General features: G+C 33.9%; 3 protein-coding genes across 3 annotated transcripts in view; 2 read left to right on the forward strand and 1 right to left on the reverse strand.

Annotated features, from left to right (window-relative positions):
* Positions 1 to 8,685: 8,685 nt before the first annotated feature.
* Positions 8,686 to 11,222, forward strand: LOC102598159 (DNA-damage-repair/toleration protein DRT102). Its single transcript, XM_006347732.2, has 2 exons — positions 8,686 to 9,714; positions 10,959 to 11,222. Exon 1 carries the CDS (start codon positions 8,788 to 8,790, stop codon positions 9,703 to 9,705), a length of 918 nt encoding a protein of 305 aa, XP_006347794.1. The 5' UTR covers positions 8,686 to 8,787; the 3' UTR covers positions 9,706 to 9,714; positions 10,959 to 11,222.
* A 328-nt stretch (positions 11,223 to 11,550) lies between these two features.
* Positions 11,551 to 19,738, reverse strand: LOC102598493 (zeta-carotene desaturase, chloroplastic/chromoplastic). The gene is made up of 15 exons (XM_015308927.1): positions 19,587 to 19,738; positions 19,239 to 19,436; positions 18,018 to 18,142; positions 17,722 to 17,856; positions 17,376 to 17,448; positions 17,154 to 17,227; positions 15,968 to 16,072; positions 15,614 to 15,858; positions 15,371 to 15,458; positions 15,185 to 15,227; positions 14,928 to 15,084; positions 14,692 to 14,820; positions 14,501 to 14,573; positions 12,425 to 12,589; positions 11,551 to 11,922 (listed from the first exon to the last, which is right to left on the reverse strand). The coding sequence occupies exons 2-15, from the start codon at positions 19,423 to 19,425 to the stop codon at positions 11,755 to 11,757; spliced, it is 1,767 nt and encodes a 588-aa protein (XP_015164413.1). The 5' UTR covers positions 19,426 to 19,436; positions 19,587 to 19,738; the 3' UTR covers positions 11,551 to 11,754.
* A 578-nt stretch (positions 19,739 to 20,316) lies between these two features.
* LOC102598829 (uncharacterized) overlaps positions 20,317 to 20,561 on the forward strand; it is a 4,857-nt gene continuing 4,612 nt past the window's right edge. The window contains exon 1 of the mRNA XM_006347734.2: positions 20,317 to 20,432. Coding sequence (XP_006347796.1) covers positions 20,382 to 20,432 — 51 coding nt within the window. The 5' untranslated portion in view covers positions 20,317 to 20,381. The remainder of the gene's footprint in view (positions 20,433 to 20,561) is intronic.

The raw sequence follows: 20,561 nt of genomic DNA on the forward strand, positions 1-20,561 counted from the left end.
TATATATATATATAAAACTACAAACATATAAGTATATCATTAAAATTGCACTCGACATGTTGTTATGTTTTGAAAACATAAATGATCCATCATTTTGGTACACTTTCAAATACTTCATTTATTAATATGAAGATTTGAGCTATTTATTTCAAAGTTCTAAAATATTATTTGGTAAAAGGTAGATAAGTGTTATATTTTAGTATAAATTTTGAATATTTTTTTTTCTCAATATTATTTTAAGTAAAATTAAAATTATTAAATTCACCATTAATATTTTGGGACCTAAAGGAAAGGTTTTACTTGCTTCACCCTTGAGCCACTCTTGCCTTGAAAGTTGAAGTTCCGAGAAGCAAACTATAACTTAATTAATATAATCAATTATTAATACGTGGAATAGTCTTAAAATTAAAGATTAAAAATACGATTTTTGAATAAATTGTTATACAATGTAAAGACAAATAAATAAAAAGATAAAAGGGAGAGCCAAGAAGGAGCTGATAAGAGTAAATAGTACTTACCGGGGCAGAAGTCTGCACTTTAACAACAAGCAGTAGCAATGAAGTAGGTAGTAAAAATTAGAACCCTAACTTTTAAAAAATTAAATTTTGGATTTAATGTTTTATTGAATGCTTCAAAGAAATCAATAGTGAGATGTTGTTTTACAGTATGACACTATATTTTTGTTACTTACAATTATTTATTTTGAAATTAATAGTCAGATGTTGTTTGGAGTATGACACTACTTTTTTATTATTCTCAATTATCAATTTTTCTGTTTTATTGTTTGAAAAAAGAATTTAGAAAAATCTATATAGGAAAAAATGAATTAAAGGAGGGTAAAAGATAGGCTCAAAGCACATTTTTAATCCAAAATAAAAAAATCTGGAAAAATTGAATTAAATAAAAAGTTGAACTGTTGCCAGTGGGGCGAGAGTTTAGTAAGTATTTAGGATTTACGTAAAAGCCAGTGGGTTCATCCGGAACCCCCATTTAACACTGTAGCTCCGCCCCTGGAATTAGCCAGAACCAGAATCAAGAACATGTCTTGTATGTTATTCAAGTAACTCCACAGAGAAGGAAGCTGGTCCATCGAACCAGCCCACGAGTGATCACCTATCATATCAATTAGATGAAGTGAAGTTTTTGAAGAAAAAAAATATAACTTTTAAAATGTATATTGCTTATCTAAATAAATTTTAACTCCAATACAATAGGAATGACTCAAGGGAAAACTAGTGAAGCCTTTGCTTTATGCCCAAAGATATTGGGCCCTAAGTTTTTCAAAATTTATAACAAATTTTATTATTTTGATTATATTGGACTTTGTTTAAAAAAGATTTAAAATTGTCAACTTTTATAGTAGAATATTTTAGAATTTAAATAAAACTACTCACCTCTTCATATTAATAGACTAAAAAGAGAAGTAGACAAACAAATTGAAATAAAATATTCTTTACTATTATTTTGAATTTCTTAATTTAGAGAACTAACAAACAAAAATGAAAGGGAGAATAGCCAAAATAAAACAAAAACCCAAATTGACTTCAAAGAGAACCTTTGGCTTTCTTTATGATACCTTAACCTGTGTTAGCCGCTCGTTCAAATCTGAAAAAAAATAGAGTGGTAAGTTTCTTTCTATCTATAATTTTTCGTTCTCTGCTTTCACAAGGCGAAAACCCTTACCAATTGTCTTATATATTGTGATTTTTTGTATTGATGTATCTATCTAGTTTTGGTTCATATAGTTATCATAGTTAGAACCATATGTATCCCTAGCTAATCAATTTGTCGGCATGGTTTTTAAACATTTCTTTTGCCCTAGGAGGGAAAAAGAGCAATAAAAACCTTGCCTTTGCTTGAAGGGACGAATTCAAAGCCTTTAAAAGTATATTTGAACTTTGATCGAAATTGCTATATCAAATTTTGGAAAGGACCTTTTACCTATGCACTATTTAATAGTATCCAACCATGAATAAAGAAGTTCTCAGATTTATCTTTTTCCTTATTTGTGTAGTCTCTTGGTTGCATTTTTATCATTGATATGCTATTTTCAACATCATACGGTATGAGACTTTTAGTTGCCACATCAAGACGGTGACTATTGTGGCGACTTTTGGTTGCAGCTGAAGATATAAATTAAATAGTTTTGTGGCCAAAAAACCCACTCTTTAGTGGCGACTTTATCAAAGTGTAATTGGTCTGATGACATTTTCGCTTACTTTTTAAACCTTTAAGTTACAACTACTTGCTACGGTGCAAAAGTCGCCCCTGAAAACCTTTAGCGACGGCATTTTGGGTTATTGTAGCGATTTCCGTTGCGACTAAAAGTGTAATTCTTTCTAGGGTTAAAATGTCAAATTTATAGATGATAGAATGTTAAGTATATCACAACAGAGCACAAATGTTCTTAAATGAAAAATCTACATTAGATTAAATGTTACATTTATTCTGTTATGATTAATGCTACATTTACTCTGTGTGAATGTTAATCCTCTGCATTGACCTCTCGGATTCTTATTCCAATTAATTGAAGACTACATTTCTATTGTTAAACAAGGAACTTGCTTGCTTCATTGAAAGCGGAAGATTTAGCATTTAAATGATTTTAAAAAAATATTGATTGATTGTCCACTCTCAACTTGGGTTAGATGACAATAAGTTGTAGTAATATAATAGAGCAGTACACTTTCATTGAACTTATTTAGCATGATCTAATGTCTTCCTATTTTAAGAAAAATTCAATCCAATTTTTTTGAAGTCTTGTTACATGTTCTTCAATCGCTAATTCAAACTCTTCAAATGATGTGGCTGTGCTAGGTGACTTGTCTATGATAGCAAAGGGTTTATCCATACCTAAAAGTTTTTAGTTTCTCTCTTATTGCATATTCGCATCTTGGACAGCCTTTATCATGCAAGTTCACTTTTTTTCTCCAATTAACTATTAATCTTGTAGCGTTTTGTTTATCCTAAAGAATACCCCCTATTTCTAGTTTTGTATGAGTAGAGAAACACTAAGTTGAGCAGTCACTCAAATGGACATATACTATATATATATATGTTTGATTTTAGCATGAAATTAATGCACTGAAAATATGTAATTGCACACAAATGAAATAAAACATGAATCATTATGATATTGATACACAAGTGAAAAATTGTCATAGCTTGTACATTGTTACATAATTATTTGTGACTTGTGAGAATATCAAAGGAGCGGTGAAATATTTATTGTCTATGAGCATGAAAATATAGTTGCAAATGATATTGATCAACAAATGTCTCAAAGTAAAAATGTTGGTTCGTTTTCTCAGCCATATATATGATCGAGAAATGCAAGTTCAATGTGAGGAGATTGTACGTACTATGTGGGAGGATTATATTAAAGACTAATACACTACAATTTATGTTCAATTTTTTTATTGAGTTAAAGTTTGATCAATTAAAGTTAGATGAAACAGTAACTTAATTGGAGAACAAATAGTTTTGTAATAATTTATTATGCAACTTTATACTTTTTTGTTTGTTTGGTAAAATTGAATAAATAATTGAGGCTATTTTGATAGTTTTACAACTAATGAGGTTTTTATGTTTATAAAAAAATATACAACACAAAAAATTATGTATAACATGTCCAAACAAAATTTCAATTTCATCTCATGATTTCATAGTATGATATCATATCATAATTTCATATCGCATGGCCAAACGGGCCTTAGCCTCTCAACAACAATTTCTGATATACTAAAGGGATGAAAAACAGTAAGATTAAAAAGTAGTAGTGGCAAATCATAATATTTACAGGATAAATGTGTTTTCCTGCTCAAAATTTATTACTTTAAAAACTTACTGGAGTGAGTAATAATTTCTCACAGAAAAGAGAGAAGCATCTTGTGGTGGCTCATTAATAAAAGACTTTTTTAGTACATGAGGGTATTTATTAATACGCAAGATTATTTACATGTGAAACAGAAAATTCATGTCCAAAATTATTTTCATATTTCTTAAGAAATTATAAGTAGAAGGATAATTTTACTATATCATTCTTTAATATAAATATATAATAAATATAATGTCTTAAAAAATATATTGGACGGAGAAAGTAATTTGTTTACCTCCTCCTTCGGTTAGCTTTCTAAACTTACCGGCACCAACCCAACTAGTTAGCTTGATTGTCTCCCCTTATTTAGCTTCATTTTTAACTTACTGGTAGCGCTTCAATTATTTTTTTAGTTGACATATGTGAGTTACAACTTATATGCATCTGGGCGGAGTAGGGCTGGCAAGGGGACGGGGACAGGGGACGCCTTGGTCGTGATTTTGGGGGGATAAAAATTCGTCCCATCCCGTCCCACTATATATACAGGATAGGATGGGATTTGGCGGGATGGGACGTGAGATTTTTATTTTTTTTTATATGTTTATTTATTTGTATTGAAATTATATGTTATTAGCATTTTTTAGTTTATTTAGTTTTCAATAACATTTTTTAGCTAATAAAAAATGCTTAAGTTTTCAAATTTCAAATTTCAAGTTTCAAGTTTCAAATTTCAAATTTGAGAAGTTCAAATTTGTATTTTAAAATATTTTTAAAAAGAATTTAAACTTGAAATTTCAAATGTCAAATTTCAATTTTTTAAATTAAGTATTTTAAAATTAAAATTAAAATAGTCAAGACAATAGTTATATAAAAAAGACTTAGAATAAAAGCCTTCAAATTTATTCAATAAAATCTAATTGCAATTTAGAACTTAGAAGTTACAATTTACAAATATTAGCGGAGTAATTAATCTACGTAGCCACCTTCTAGGAAGGGTTCTGTTTCAATTAGTTCTCGGATGTAATCTAATATTTGTATTCTCCTTTAAAATTCAATTCTAATTGTCGCATCATATCGACGGTAAAATTCCTCCTCTCGGTGTTGACCCAGTCTCTAAATAAAACTGATGTTTCCAAACTTTCTTCCGCCAATGAATGTCTATGATCGCCAAGTTGAAACCTTGCCGCACTAAAAGCAGCCTCTGATGCAACTGATGAAGCTTGAATAGCTAGAACATCATGAACCATTTTGCTCAAAATTGGAAATGCAACGCTCCGCCTCCTCCACCATGCTAATAAATCTTCATTGCCATCTCCGTCTTCCACTGTTTCTAAAGATTGATTAAGATATTCTTCAAAATCATCACGGTTAGTAGAATTAAGACCAAGAAAACCTCGCATATAACTTGAAATTCGAGCTTTACTCTGAGGATTAGAAGTTTGACCAACTTCTTGAGTATTTCTTGTAGTTCTATATTTTTCATACAAAATTTTTGCTTCTACTTTTATGCTAGACTTACACATTTCACAAGTTGGATTTTTGTTTGGTAAAATTTCTAAAGTATCATAAAAAGTTTCAACAAGTCCCTGCACACCTCGTAATTTATAGTCAGGATGAAGTAAAGTAGCAGTTAAAAAAATTTGAGGAATAGGAAAAAAATATTTTTAAAATTTTTCAATCAAAGCTTCAATTGCAACTCTAAATTTTTTAATTCTTTTGTACTTAGAAAATTGAATTGAAATAGCACAAATATTTATTAATACTTATGAAATAGTAGGATAATAAAATTCCAGAAAAACATAGTTGTAGCATCATAAAAAAAGTCTTAAAAATTCTAATAGTTCATTAGTTTCTTCCCAATCTTCTTCACAAATTCTATCTAATGGGTCAGCATTATGATCATTAAAACACCATTTGTATGGGTCCTTTATATTCGTAAGCAACTGAAAACATTTTCGTAAAAAGAATTTGCACCTTGTTTTAATATGTCTTGAAATTTTTCTTGGTGGCAAATCACATAGTACACAACACTCATTAAATTCCCTAATTCTAGCAGCTTTATGAGCATAAAAAATCTAGGCAACAACATATTCAATTTTCATACAACCACAATCAAATAATGAAATACCATCTTGTACAACTAAATTTAATACATGTGCAACACATCTAACATGAAAAGTTTTAACATCAATTGGACATAATCTAACTTTTAACATACTAGCAGCGTTGGTATTATTAGATGCATTATCTAATTTGACAGACATTACTTTATCTATAAGCATGTAATAATCTAGAACACTCAAAATATTTGAAGCTATATATGCACCAGTTTTTTTCTCTACACATTCTTTATAACTTAAGATTCTTTTTTTCAAATTCCAGTTATGATCAATCCAATGTGCTCTAATAGTTAAATAATCTTGTCAATTAACACTACGACCCATGTCCGAAGTTATAGACACTCTGCAATCTAATATACTAAATATACCACGAAGATATTGACAATGTTTACCTTGATATACAAAAACATCAGATTTAACAGTATTTCTTGAAAAAACTCTATAAGTAGGATTATAAGTTTGTTGAATATATTCAATAAAACCGGGATGTGAAGGAAAACTATAAGGTAAACCACAAACAGAAACCATTTTAGCTAAATTTTCACGGTCTCTTTCCTTATTATATTTACGTTGTGTAAGTGGACCACTAGGGTTAGAAGGATCCAATGTTCCTTGAACCATATTAGAATCCCCTACCGATTGATTAACATTAATATCAACATCATTAACTTGAATTCCTTTTTTTCTATTGGCTAATGATTTAGCTTCTTTATATTGAATCGGCACACAAGATAACAAATGTCTATTTAAACCCCCGTCCCACCTTGACCTCCACCTTATTTATGTTTAAAATGTTGCTTACACTTATTACAAATAGCAATAGAGTTTTTCTTATCTAAAGTCATAAATTGCCACACAACAGAAGTTTTAGGGCGTTGATACTTCACCTTCTCCCTTGTAGGAGGTATAAGGGGTGGGCGTCCACAATTTTGCTCTGTTGAATTTGTAGTTTCATTTGGAACTTCTGTCACAGGACTAGTAGGTGTATCTTCTAATTCATCTTCTCCCGAACCAACTTCTACTTCTTCACCTGAATTTTCATCAAGCTAAGGATTACCACCATAAATTTGTTGTAAAATTTCATGATCGAGTTGAACATTTGAATTTATGAAGAAGTATCATCAACATAAGTAAAATCATTTGTATTTAAATTAACTCTAGACATTGATTTAGAAGAAGTACCACCACATTTACTCTTATTTTTTTTCTTACTTCTTTTTTTTATTAAAATTAAATAATTTATTAATGCCACTTGGTTCTTTCTCTTTTCCTTTACCGGTATCTTTTTTGCTAGAACTCATATTTAATTATATGTAAAGTGTAATATAAAAATAATAATAACACAAAAATTAATGACGAAAAATAAAATATAAATATTATGAAACGAATGTACCAAACGTCTGCGTTAATAGCAAACGTTATAACCGAATAACCGATTCTTGAAGCTTTGTAGTTTTAGTTGTAACTTGTAATTTGGAACTTCAATACTTGATAGCAAATATGAGAATTGTATATATTATGATATAATATGAAAATTTAGAATTGAAATATATGTATTATAATATAATATGAGACTTAAATGGAATCAAAAATTGAGACTTAAGATTGAGAGGATATAGAAAATAGATGAGAGAATAAATGATTTTGTAAGAAATAATAAGGGATAGAGGGGTATTTATAATATTAAAATGAGTTAAAGTGTATTTATGATAACTTGAGGGTTTAAATTAAAGTATTAAAAGTAGGGGGGTGGTAGGGGGTGTTGGGAAAGTGAAAAAGGTGAATAAATCCGTTGGGAGGCCCACTAGCCATTGCCCCAACGGATATAATTCAAAAAAAAAAAAAAGTTAGGGGATCCCGCGAAACCGGCCGGTTCAGTTGGGCCGGGACCGGGTCGGGTCGACCGGGACCAAAGGGGTGAACCGGTCCCCTATCCCGAATCCCTCCCAAACCGCGAGAAGTGACTGCACCAGGTCTGGCGAGCCGGTTCTCGAACCGATCGCGGGCCGACCCGGTCCCCCTGCCAGCCCTAGGGCAGAGCCAGGATATAATAAAAGATTCAGTCGAATAATGAATTTTCTTTATCAGAAAATTATACTCCCTCCGTCCTATTTTATGTGAGGTAGTTTGACTCGACGCGGAGTTTAAGAAAGAAATAAAAACTTTTTAAAACTTGTGGTCCAAATTGAATGATATAAATTTGTGTGGCTGTAAATCATTTCATTAAGGATAAAATATACATTTTATAGTTAAATTGTTACTTAATATAGAAATGTGTCATTCTTTTTTAGACTGACTAAAAAGAAAAATAAGTCACATAAATTGAGACAGAGGGAGTATTATATATAAGGTTAAAATTATTTGATTAATAACCTGCATACATAAGTGATAAGTGTTTAAAAAAGAAAGTTTTTTTTTCCTCTAATTTATTTCAAAATATCACATGATATTTTAATACATTAAATATATATTTTTAATTTAAGACTACAAGATTCAAAATTAAGACAAATCAATTTAAACAGAATGAATATTTTCTATCAATTGCATTAGTTTCTTGTATTTATAAGAGAGACAATTGAAAAGAAAATCGGCACACAAAGAAAATACATGTAAATATAGAATAGTACTATATTACATTTTTGGTCTTTCGAAAACTCTCTAAAGTAGTAGTGAGGTTAGATATATTTTATACTGATCTCACTTAATTTCATTAAATACGTGTTATTGTTAAGCACAAAATTTGTTACAAAATGACAGTCCATAATTCATTCATGTAGAAGTCACAGCACAGCAGTGTGTGTAAGTCAATACTGAATAGTGAGTGAATCATCTTCTCCCAAAGTTCATCTCATGGCTCAACAATCCACTAAACGACCCTTGAAAATCATCGCCGGCGCCGATTCCTTCGGCTGCAACCTCAAAGACGTCTTAGTTTCTCAACTCCGTGCTCTCAACATCCAAGTCGAAGACCTCGGAACCGACAAATACTACTCTGTCGGCGAAGAAATCGGCCGCCGAGTTAGTCAAGCCGCTGATGACCCCGCCGTTGAGACTCGAGGACTCGTCGCTTGTGGTACCGGCGTCGGAGTCGCCATTTTCGCTAACAAGTTCCCCGGTGTCTATGCTGCCACGTGTCTTAACCCGGACGAAGCCCGGAATGCTCGTTCCATCAATAATTGCAACGTTCTCGCTGTTTCCGGCATGAATACCACGCCGGAGGTAGCTTCCGACGTTCTCAAGACGTTTCTAGAAACACCGTTTAAGTCTCCTTGCCCCGCTTCTGGATCTAACCCATGGCCCGACGAGATCGACCAATTTTTAGAAAATTCAATCCACGAAATGAACAAAATTGGTACTCCGAAACCAGTGGAATCCTCTAGTGATTGCCATCTTTGTTCATTGGTGAAGTCCAGAGAGTTCAATGCTGTGGACATAATGCCCGGTGGTTCAATTTCCATAGTGAGGGAGAGTCCTACTTCAGCATTTGTGCGGTTCACTGCAGGGAGCGTCGAGCCGGCGCATCATCATACATTCGGGCATGATCTTGTGGTGTTAAAAGGTAGTAAAAGGGTTTGGAATTTGAGTAAAGGGGAGAAATATGATTTGGGTATTGGGGATTACTTGTTTACACCAGCTGGGGATGTGCATAGAGTGAAGTATTTTGAAGATACAGAGTTCTTTATCAAGTGGGAAGGACAGTGGGATTTGTTCCTGGATGAGGATCATGCTGCTGCCAATGCTGCAATTGATAAGGATAAGGAAAACTGATTAATCCCAGTGAGTGCAATGCTTAACTAGACTAGCTTTTGCATGTATTTCATGCTAATGAAGAAATATTTTAAAATAATATGAGTACAATATTATAATAAGTGAGCTTAAAATAGTACTACTAATATTATATTCAAGAACAACTACTATAGCCAGGAGTAGAGAGATACTACTATTATTTAATTAAATGGAAGCTTCTGTCCCCAAACTTGGTTATTTGTAAGTCACTAGCTTGAGTAGGACATGGTCTTTAAATTTTGTTCTCCAACACTTTTGAGTAACAAAAAGAGTGGTCGAAATATCCGTCTACCAGACAAAAATAAAATAAAATCACTCAGCGGGATACGTTTATATTTTTGTATCATAATATGACAAAAGTCATGCTTTTAAATGCATAGCAAGTTTTGCCGCTTAATTCTTATGCCTATAGGAGCATAGGTTCATTTCAGAACCCACAAGTTATGCTGTAAAAAACACAAAACTTATGTAGATAGATGCATAAGTTTAGTGTTATGTCGTAAGAAGCATAACTTAGTTCCTATAGAACTTTATGTCGATGGAGGCAAGCGTTTTCTAAACTTATGTCGAGTGAATTAGACACTACCCAACTTATGCCGAATGACTTAATTTCTATAGAACTAATGCCAGACGAAACAAAAGTTCATGCCGAACAAAATTAGGTCATACATAAATGTACATTGGCACACAACTTTTCATTAAATGAGCATTAGGGGCAAAAATTAAAGAGCACCCCCGAAGTAGGGGCAATCCGTGCAAAGACATAATTCATTTTACACATGGAGTTTTTCTGATGTTATCTTTAAGATAGATAATCTTGTTATTTTGAAGAAAAGAGAAGAATAAGTGAAAGATGAGAATTGAGATATGATATGATGGGTACTATTTTGGTATGTCGATGTACTCAGGTTGATTTCCTTTGTTAAAAAACAGCGAGTTGTGTTATTTGACAGTTATGTTTAATTAGTCGATCAAACAAGTAACAAAAACTTTTGTTAATGTGTGTTTGTTGAACTTATCCATGTTTTCCTTACGCTACACTACATTGTTTGTTGAAGTGTGTGACCATCTCAGGACCTTTGTCTGCTCTGATATCATGTTGAAGTGTGTGACAATCTCATCTAAAAGCTTAAGCTGTTAGAGAGAGCACATTTTTATTATTTGATTATATTCTCAACATTGTTTGTCTGAGATCTTTTCCTTTTTCATCTCTTTTTCCCTTTGTGGTTGTGCAGACAAACAAGTAAGGTGTACAGACCGAAATGGCAGCATATGTATGTCTTTGATATAGTCATGACTAAGGTCTATGTAAGCACTCTATGAAGGAATGGCATTCTTCAGTTTGATGCAAATATTGTAATGGCAGTATATATGTTCGTTCCCCAATATGGACCGTGCATGGTGGCTATGGTATATGTAATATACTTTGTGAACTTTACTTTTAACTCGTTAATGGATATTATGAGTTACAATAAATTAGTTGGAGTTTGGATATGTTATATATATAAACTTTTGGTCTTATGAGTTACCATACTTGTTCTGAATTAAGGTTAAGAGTTGAGAGATTCCACATTTATATATGTCAAAACAATAATTTCAAATGGTAACAAGCAAGGTTATATTAATGGGAAGTGTAGTGTGCAACTTCAGAAGTTATTAATTATAATGTCGTAGTAATATTTAGATCCTTTTCTATTACCAAAATAGTTACAAAAAAATAACTTATACATGTAGTAATGGATTTCTTCTAGACAGAGGCTCAACTTCTTTTCTGTCGTGGTCGGTCCATGTTATAAGTCTCAGGTGTAACAAATTTCTTCTCAATGATTGATGAAACAGCAATAAGATCCATTTCACTAATCTGGATTGTGGCAGAATAGATACATACATCACTATGAAGATATACTAATATTACATACATACAACATGTTTAAACCTTTTGATTTCCATCTTGTGGACTCAAAAATTAGAAGAATTCTTCCTTGTGCAATGCCTAACTGGGTTGTATTTGGATGACTTTGCAGTGAGTCATCAGACAAGACTCAACTCATCAGATAGGGACACACCTTTAGAGATCTCGTTTAACTCAGCCGCGGTGATCTTTTTCCGCAACGCCACCAGCTGCTCTCCAACATTACATATGTATGCAGAAGCTTGCCTACCTGAAAGAGTTGCCCCTTCCATGCTATCGATGTAGTCCTGAAGAAAACAAGAATTTCCACTCAAGATGAAACTTAACCAACCACAAGAACACCAATCTACAGTGTGCTGATGTATCCCTGTGAAACGAAATATCACAGGTTGTATTGCATACTTGGCTGCAGCTCATTGTTAACATTCATATAAGAAATTTGTACTATTCGTTGTCATTCTATCATCCAGTACAAAGGTCCTAATAAAATAGTTTAAAGTTTCAAAGCCTCTAAAATGCCATTAGTTACATATGATCTATTCTTTATAACAATCAGATTTGGATACTATCAATGCATAACTATCTCATAAAGAATACACACTTCTATAGACGTAATTCAATTTTCAGCCATCAACTTCTTTTTTTCTGGTACATGTTGCCCAATAAACTTTTTGAGGTTGATTCACTTTATGACATGAACACAGTGATATCCCTTTTCCTTGAGTAGAAGCATCACATGTTTAATACACGGGATCTAAATTGTAAGAATTTAGGATAAAAGCAGGGTACCTGTTTTGTATATGAGCCAGCAAGAAAGAAATTTTCCACTGGCGTCTTCTGATCAGGTCTGAATGGGTCTTTACCAGGCCCTTCACGATATAAAGATTGTCCTATCTTCACAACTGATGACCAGGTAACCTCAAGACCTTGGGAAGAAGGAAATAATGCCAAAACCTGATACCATTATCTTACACATTAAGGAGCCACTTGATTCAAATACTAGTATGCAAGTATCATAAGAAAGAATGATTACTCAAAGGTCACTTTTGTCGTTAAATAGCTTAATCCTCATACTGCTAATACACTCATTCTCACTAAATGTTCTATACCCCATAAAATTAAACATTGATTTATATATAACTTAATGCAAATATTAATTTTGACAATTATTTCTTCTTATGCAGTCAATCAAATGCTACACTTTTTTCTGATAACCAAAGAAACTCGCAAGGGCAAGTGAAGTATAATCTGGAAAATTAGTCCGTCTCTCTGCCTCTTTCCACTTAAATGCCTTTTTTTTTTTGTCTATAGTAGGTTTTGAATCCGCTACATGCGCATAACCCTACATATCATGCGATGCACTCTTACCACTAGACCAAAGCCTACACGCTTTATTAGTTATGCAGTGATTGTTTTTTCTTGTGCGGCCAGACAAATGTTGAAAATCTCTATCCTACCATAATTCTCTTTTCTTTAGCCATCTGTTTTCTTTCTCGGGGTGGGGGTTTTGGGGTGGGTGGGGGGAGGAGGAAGTCTAGGCTGCCAAGACCACCCATAGGTTCTGAAGTAATCGGCAATGTTTCTTTGAAATATAATTCTTACTTTCAGGGATGCGAAATTCTAATCCGGGATGCTTCTCTTTAGAAAACATAATGCATGTGCATGACATCCAAAGAATCCAATTTTGATAGATTAATTCATCATCGTGCTTTTACATTGTTGAAATTCCTTGAAGACGCAAAGCTTCATGTTTTTTTTTTGTGAGGAGTAGCAGGTGGGGAGGGGTACTGGGAGTTGAGTCCATGCATTTTGTAATAGACTCTCATAGGTGCCATCGAGCTACAATTTATTGGCAGTGTCATGGATTTTAAAATCCCTCGAGCACAATAGTGGCACAGATTTTAAAACCCAAATACTACTAGAAAATAATTGACATTTGCTTTCCATTATTAAGTTTGTTTTGAAGTTTAAGTGCCTAGGATGAATTTGCTTCTGCAATAACATATCCTACCGGGTCATTTGCTTCTGCAATAGCTTAACTCAGATCCCCTGAGTGCTTCCATTTTTAGTTTTGGTCTGTGACTGTGTCTCTTGTTGATTAGTTCATCTGAACCAATTTATTTTTTTTATGACAAGGGAAACCCGCAGCCGCTACCCTTTGGTGCGCACAGGGTAAAACCCCCGCTCCTATGCAATAGCTCGCAAACCACATAGGAGAGGTAACCCTCATCTGAACCAATTATGTCAACAAAGAACTATTAAGACTCTATAACATGTGCTTCTAAGTTGCATTTACTTGGATTTTCAAACAGCAAGGTCACATATTACCTTTTTATCTTTTTTAGAGAGTACTTCCATTCTTTTCTCGGTATAGGAAATTCAAAGATGAAATGGTATTGAGTTAATTATATCTATCTCGCTCCTAGGGCTTTGGACTAGTGGAAAGGGCACGACTTGTGATGTGTGGGTTAGGCGCATGTCACGTATTCAAACCCTGTCACGGCAGAAAACATTGTATTTAAGTGGAGAAGGATATAGGGGTTGATCTGTTATCCACAGAGTTACAAATTGTGTGCCACTAGCCCTTGCGGATTCTCAGTTATTTAAAAAATAATCTCTATCTCTATCTCTATCCCTATATATTGTTTCCTGTTAAGTAAAATCATGGTTTAGTTTGATTTATGCTCCAGCTTAAGAATGTAATTGACGATATGTAGTTTGGACGATCTCTGTCCGGCAACATAAAATAGTGTTTTCCCTGGCATAATTTGTTACCTTATAGCATCCACTAACACATATAAGAACATGTGGGTACCAAGGTTTTCCAGAAAAAAAAAAAGAGGCTCGTATAAGAAGCTAAATTACCTGCTTTGTAACTCTTTTTATGATTTCATCATTTGGTAGAGGCATGTAAGGGTCACCAGGCGTAAGGACACATCTGGAGGCACCAAGATAGAGGAGAATAGATCAGAGAGGAACAAGATAACCAGAAGATTTAAATCTAATGAGTTGCTGAGCAGTTATCTGATAGTAAAGATAAGAACATTATTCCTTACTGAAGCAATGAGCCTTGTCCCTCAATGTAGTAATCATCCGGAGATGCCAATGCAAGATCTGCAAAGCAAGAGAAATCTGCATCTGGTGTATACAGGAGATTGTCCAAACCTGCAGCGCGCTTCAATTGCCTGAATTACAGAGAGAATTGTTATCTAACACAGATTTAGTATTTCTTTCATCATATAAAAATTTCATATTGAGAAAAATAGTTGCTTCTGTGCCACAAATGTATCACCTCGAACGCTCCAAGTCCTGCAACTCTGTAACCCAGCCATTGTATCGTAGTTGTACGGTAACAACAGGCACTCCGACCAATTTGTAAATGTTGTCAAAGAATTCCAATTCCCTCCACTTCTGAGGTACCAATCTTTTAATTCCAGGGACATCACATGCTGCAATTAGGTATCACCCAAAACAGTTTCAGTTTTCATGCTATTGGAAAGGAGGGAAATGAGGGAAAATACATGTCCAATCATATAGTTGATTACCAACCAGCCACATAGGCATCAGCTTTTACAATTTTCTTCTGAGTGGCCTGTACATAGACACGATAGCAGTTGATTAACACACACAGACTTGTAAAGCAGCATGAAGTACTTATATATGCATAAAAACACTTGAACCTATTGAAAGATATTCTATTCAAAAGCAATAAAATTGATGAAAGAAAACTCTTACCTTTGACATGGCAAGCCCACTAACATACATGCTTCCATCAGAGGATGTCTCATAGAGTACCTCTCTGCATCCCCACCTCAGATGGAACCTGTGAACAAAGAATAGATTCAGAGTAAGTTGAGTATAGCTAGTTCATTCAAGAGAAAATTTAAGGCCTAAATCTGCTAGTTCACAAAAAAGAGATAACTCGAGGTCCAAATCTGCTAATTCACAGTGCACAGCTGTTTCCATATTTGGTCTTACCTGCCCCCCTTGTCCATGATGTACTTCTTAATTGGACCACTCAAATAAACGTCAGGAGAACCTTTAAGCATGCGTAATAGGGAAGCCTCCGTTTTTGTGGCAAACAATGCAAATATAGTGAGCATACACCGAGCACTCATGTTGTCACAGTCAATGAATCCAAGAGCATATGCAACAGGATCCCACATCCTCTGGATGCTAGCACGCGTCCCACCTTTAGACAGAAACCACTCAGAAAAGCTTACCTGAAACAGACATTACATAATATAAGGAACAAGTAGTGGGGAGAGGACAGAAACAGACTATCTGACTTGTAAACAAGAAGGAAAAAAGAAGGAAGGAAATAACCCTTACACTATCTAGATTGCGTATCTGCTGCAATGCACCATCCGGATCAACTAAAGCCCGCACCACTGGACTAAGGGCAAGAGCTACAGCATTTCGAGCTTTATCATAAATCTGCCATTTAAAGGGAGGAACACGTTAACGTCAATCACATATTATATGAGCATTGATCGGGGTTTCCAACAACAGCAACACATAAAAGACATCACATATCTCTGTTTATTTATGGGGAAAAAGCTCAAAAGAGACAAAAAGAAGTTGTTCCTCTCGGGTTTGCCTTTAGTTTTGCCTGTCAATTGTGCCCTCAAAGTTTTCTGACCCTCTCTTTATACCTTTCCCCACCAGCAATTTCTCTTCCATGATTGGATTAGGCCACTGCGCCTTTATAGTTTTACATGCAAGTACATATATGCAGAAACAATACTTGCAAGCACTTTAGAACAAAGGTGGAAAAGAGAACTTTTTTAAGCAAATATCATTGCATACCGTATGTAGCCGCCACACAAAGTGGTAACCCCTCTCCCAGTGCAAACCTTAACAGTAACTAACCTAGTAATGCCACATTAAAGGTAGATAATCTCATATTCCCACTTCTTCTTGGTACAGTGATGTTATATGCTTGCAATCTACAAAGTTCTCCGTCCTTACGTTCAAACAATAAATACCTCATTATTCCCCAACCTTTTAACAACATAAGATGGCATACACAATAAGCACATATTATACATTGATATATTAAAAGGTGGCCTTCAATAGTGTAATCTTTCGCCTTTCGATAGGTATTGCAATACTTTCTTAGTGCTGTGCTTGTGAATAATAATACCATTTCAAGAAAATGTATTGCCTATTCAGCAACTTAACCTCTTAGTCTGTCTTTAAATTTACTGCCAAACAGCAATCTCGAAAATGTCATGGTGCACCTTACACTCACATCCTGCTTCTCTCCTCCTACCAGCACCAAATTTAGACTTCTGAATTTTTATTCTTCATCCTTCCTCTTTAAGTTAAGGAGAAGAAGAAGAGTATTACTAGATGTATGCTAAATTTCCTAAGCAAGAAATGATATACTAACAGATTCCACCCACAAGTATGAGCAGCAGCACACAAGTCAAATTTCAAAGGCAACCTTACTCCTTAGTATAAGATATAGCATGAATTGAAAAATCAAAGTACGAAGAGGGCATTAGCATGTTACCTTTAACTGATTAGTAGACAAAAATGCATTAATTCCATGTAAGGGTGCTCCAACTGGAAAGCGGAAATCAAGCTCTGCATTGAGGGTATAGACCACAAAGTATAAATAAAACAGACCATGTTAACTGTATATATTGGAAGACATGCTCCTCGAGGAGTCATTTGTGAAAGCATTTTAAAGTTCCCCTAGATGAAAGATTTTGTATCACATATAAAATCATACCCCCTATTTCACCCCCTTTATTTACAAATGTGTGAGTATGCTCCTTCACTAGCAGATTTTTTTCAGCACCCACCTACATCAACCAGGAAAAAAGAAATAGAATTACTAAACTGATAAACATCAACAGGAAACCAAAAAAAAAACTCTCAAGACTCCTTGGCACTTCAATATTCCATGTCCTACTATTAAATGAAGGTTAATCTTAGGCATTTCTACTGGCATAAATACTCAGTCCAAACCTTACTCTAAAATATTGAAAATGCACTTTAGCTATCAGTGAGCAATAATGCAGTTATAATGCAGTTATATTCATACTCAGTAAGTATGAATGGTGAGTTCTGTGCACCTTTTTCAACAGACGGAACAGATTATTATAGCAACCAAAGAACACGTGCAGTCCCATTTCAATGTGGTTCCCACGTCTATCAACAAAAGAACCCACTTTCCCACCAATAAAAGTCCTTGATTCGTATATATCCACCTGAAAAAAAGTAGAAGACATGATGTATTCCAGGTCACAGGGAAAAACACAAAGATAAAGATAACTTTTTCTAGTTCATTTTTTTCATTTTTTGGTTAATAGTTTTGTTTTCGAGTGAATTGATTATAGCACTTGTTGAAAGGGATGTTAGGCTTCTGAACCTCATGTCCTTGATCCAAGAGCTCCACAGCAGTCGACATGCCTGCAAGTCCAGCTCCAATAATAGCTACTTTCAGCTTTGGCCCCCGATAATGTTCAGGCTCAGGTGGAAATAGCCCTTTTGGAGCTGCAAGTTGAAATTTTGGTTAAGCAGCAGTTCATTGACTTATACAACAGAAAATGTCCCTCCTGATTTCATGGCACTATACCACAACTTCTATTTTACCTCATTTAGATACTTCTTTTTCAATATTTTGGTACAACATCTAGTTTATCTTTAATTTACACAAGTATATATTTCAGGTGTCTAAAGAGAGAAGATTGAAACGATTGTGAAGTTCTTTTGATTTCCAATATTGCCTGTGCTTTTGTTCCTATAATTGCTAAAGGAACCAAAAAGAAATCCTGATATTCTTGACATATCCAGTCCTAGACTGATCCTGACAAAGCAAGTAGACAAAAGCGAATGAGTTCATGCTTCTCACAATTTCATATTTTAATCATTTTTGCCCCGCCCTCTCCCCTTTCCCCCACCGCAAACAAACACGTTTTCGTAACTAAATTCAATCTGAAACTATTTGGAGCAAAAAGATTACAAGAATCCAGTCCTCTGACCTATGGCCGCTTACTCTTTTATTGGATTAGTGGTTTGGATGTGATGCATTCGCAGTAGTCCTTGCAAAGCAAAACTGAACATGAAATGCAAGAAGCCCTAGTTTGCTAGTCATTATTCCTTTTAGACAAAGAAATCTATGATAGAAAAGAAATTATAAAAGTACAAAGAACCATCAACCTTAAAAATCCTATCTCCCACTGGCACTTCTGAATTCACAACATAGATTAAATACCACCCCTCTAAGTCAAATGATCCAAGTTTAAAGAGCAAAAGCTCAAAGAGTAATCGCAAATGTTCAATCAAGACACACTCGAAAACCAATTTTCTAAAAGAAACAAACGGCTGATATGCAAAGCATCCATCAAAACACATATTAACCTCAATGTATGTGTCTTAGTACCCTTCAAAAAAATCTCATCTTCCACCAAAATTAGACAACAAAATCAAAAACCCAAATACAACTTCCCTGCAAAATATACGCACAGAAAAACACAAATTTACATAATACCCTTCCACAACTCAGTTCAATATCTCAAATTACAATCCAAGAATCCTTACTAACACACAAAATATGAAAACTCAAAATAGGAAAGTGGATAAAATTTACCGTTGGTACTCATATCAGAGACCATAGAGTCCAAATCAGCCCGAATAACCGACTTTCGGGTCACTAACCGGTTGGACAAACGGGTACCACCAAAAACCAAGAATCCAGGTGACCCATTTGGGAAAACATGTTTCTTTCCCGTAGCAGAAGTCGCAGGACAACAAAGATAAGCTGAAGAAGTAGCCATGGAATTGTTCTCTACCCAATTATGTGGGCAGGGAAAAAAAAGAAATCTTTTCTTGTTAAATATCAAGAAAATGGGTTAAACAAGAAAGAAAGAAAACAAAAGAAGAAGAAAGGGTATCTAAAGATTAGAAGATACCATAACTGGCCTAGAGAAATTCTTACTTAATTGCAGTTAGATGCCGTAGTAGAATTGGGTTTGTTTTGTAGTGAAGTGATGTGCGGTTGGTTAATGGATGAGACCACAGACAAAGGCAATGGTGCTGTGTTACCGCCACTACCACTTACTGAAATATTGTGCGCTTAAGCACCAAATTAGAAAAAAAAATTAGTCACTCCCATTTATAGATGCCACGCTAAACATCCGTGTGTCCGGATATTCTGCTTTCGAGTCTGACTAATTTAAATTCATATTAAATTACTAAAGATTTTTTCATATGAGGATTTGAAATCAACACCTCTTGATTAATAAGAGAACAATTCTATCCATTGCATCATATGTTTTTGACACTTTTTTTTTTTTAGTAAAATTAACCGCCACACATAATTTTAGCTATCAATCTCTGCCTTCACTCTAAGTTAAATTAAATCTTGAGTTAGAAAATTAAAGAAAAAGGAGAAATAGGGGTTTAATTCTTGGAATATCAACAAATTTTGATTTTAATTTTTGTGATATTTAATTTTAATTAATTAATAAAAATGTGTATTTTAGTTTTTATGTTTGTATTTTTTTTTCGAATTTTAATGAATATAACTATCGAATTATTTAAATACTCGTGTATTATACTAAACTTGTATTATTATTTCATATTGGTCATCAGTTGAGGACGGAAATTAGATTCTATAAAATAAAATAATATTTATTAATCAAATACAAAATAAAATTATAGGACATATCAAACCAGAAATTAGGCAAACTGACAAGTGACAGGTATCAAACCAGAAATTAGGCAAAGAAAAATGGCGGGTATGTGTTGCTATAGTAGCCTTTCACAGACCCTCATCAACAAGGTAAAATTGTTTATCAAAAAATGTAAAATTGCCATTTCTTGAAGAGAAAAAAAAAATCTGCTTTCTCCAGTTCAATTCTTGTTTTTTTTTTTTTTTTTTTTTTAAAAAAGGGAAAAGGTTTTAAAATCT

Source organism: Solanum tuberosum, unplaced genomic scaffold (genome assembly GCF_000226075.1).
Source record: "Solanum tuberosum cultivar DM 1-3 516 R44 unplaced genomic scaffold, SolTub_3.0 scf00092, whole genome shotgun sequence".
In the NCBI taxonomy this organism is placed as follows: domain Eukaryota; kingdom Viridiplantae; phylum Streptophyta; class Magnoliopsida; order Solanales; family Solanaceae; genus Solanum; species Solanum tuberosum.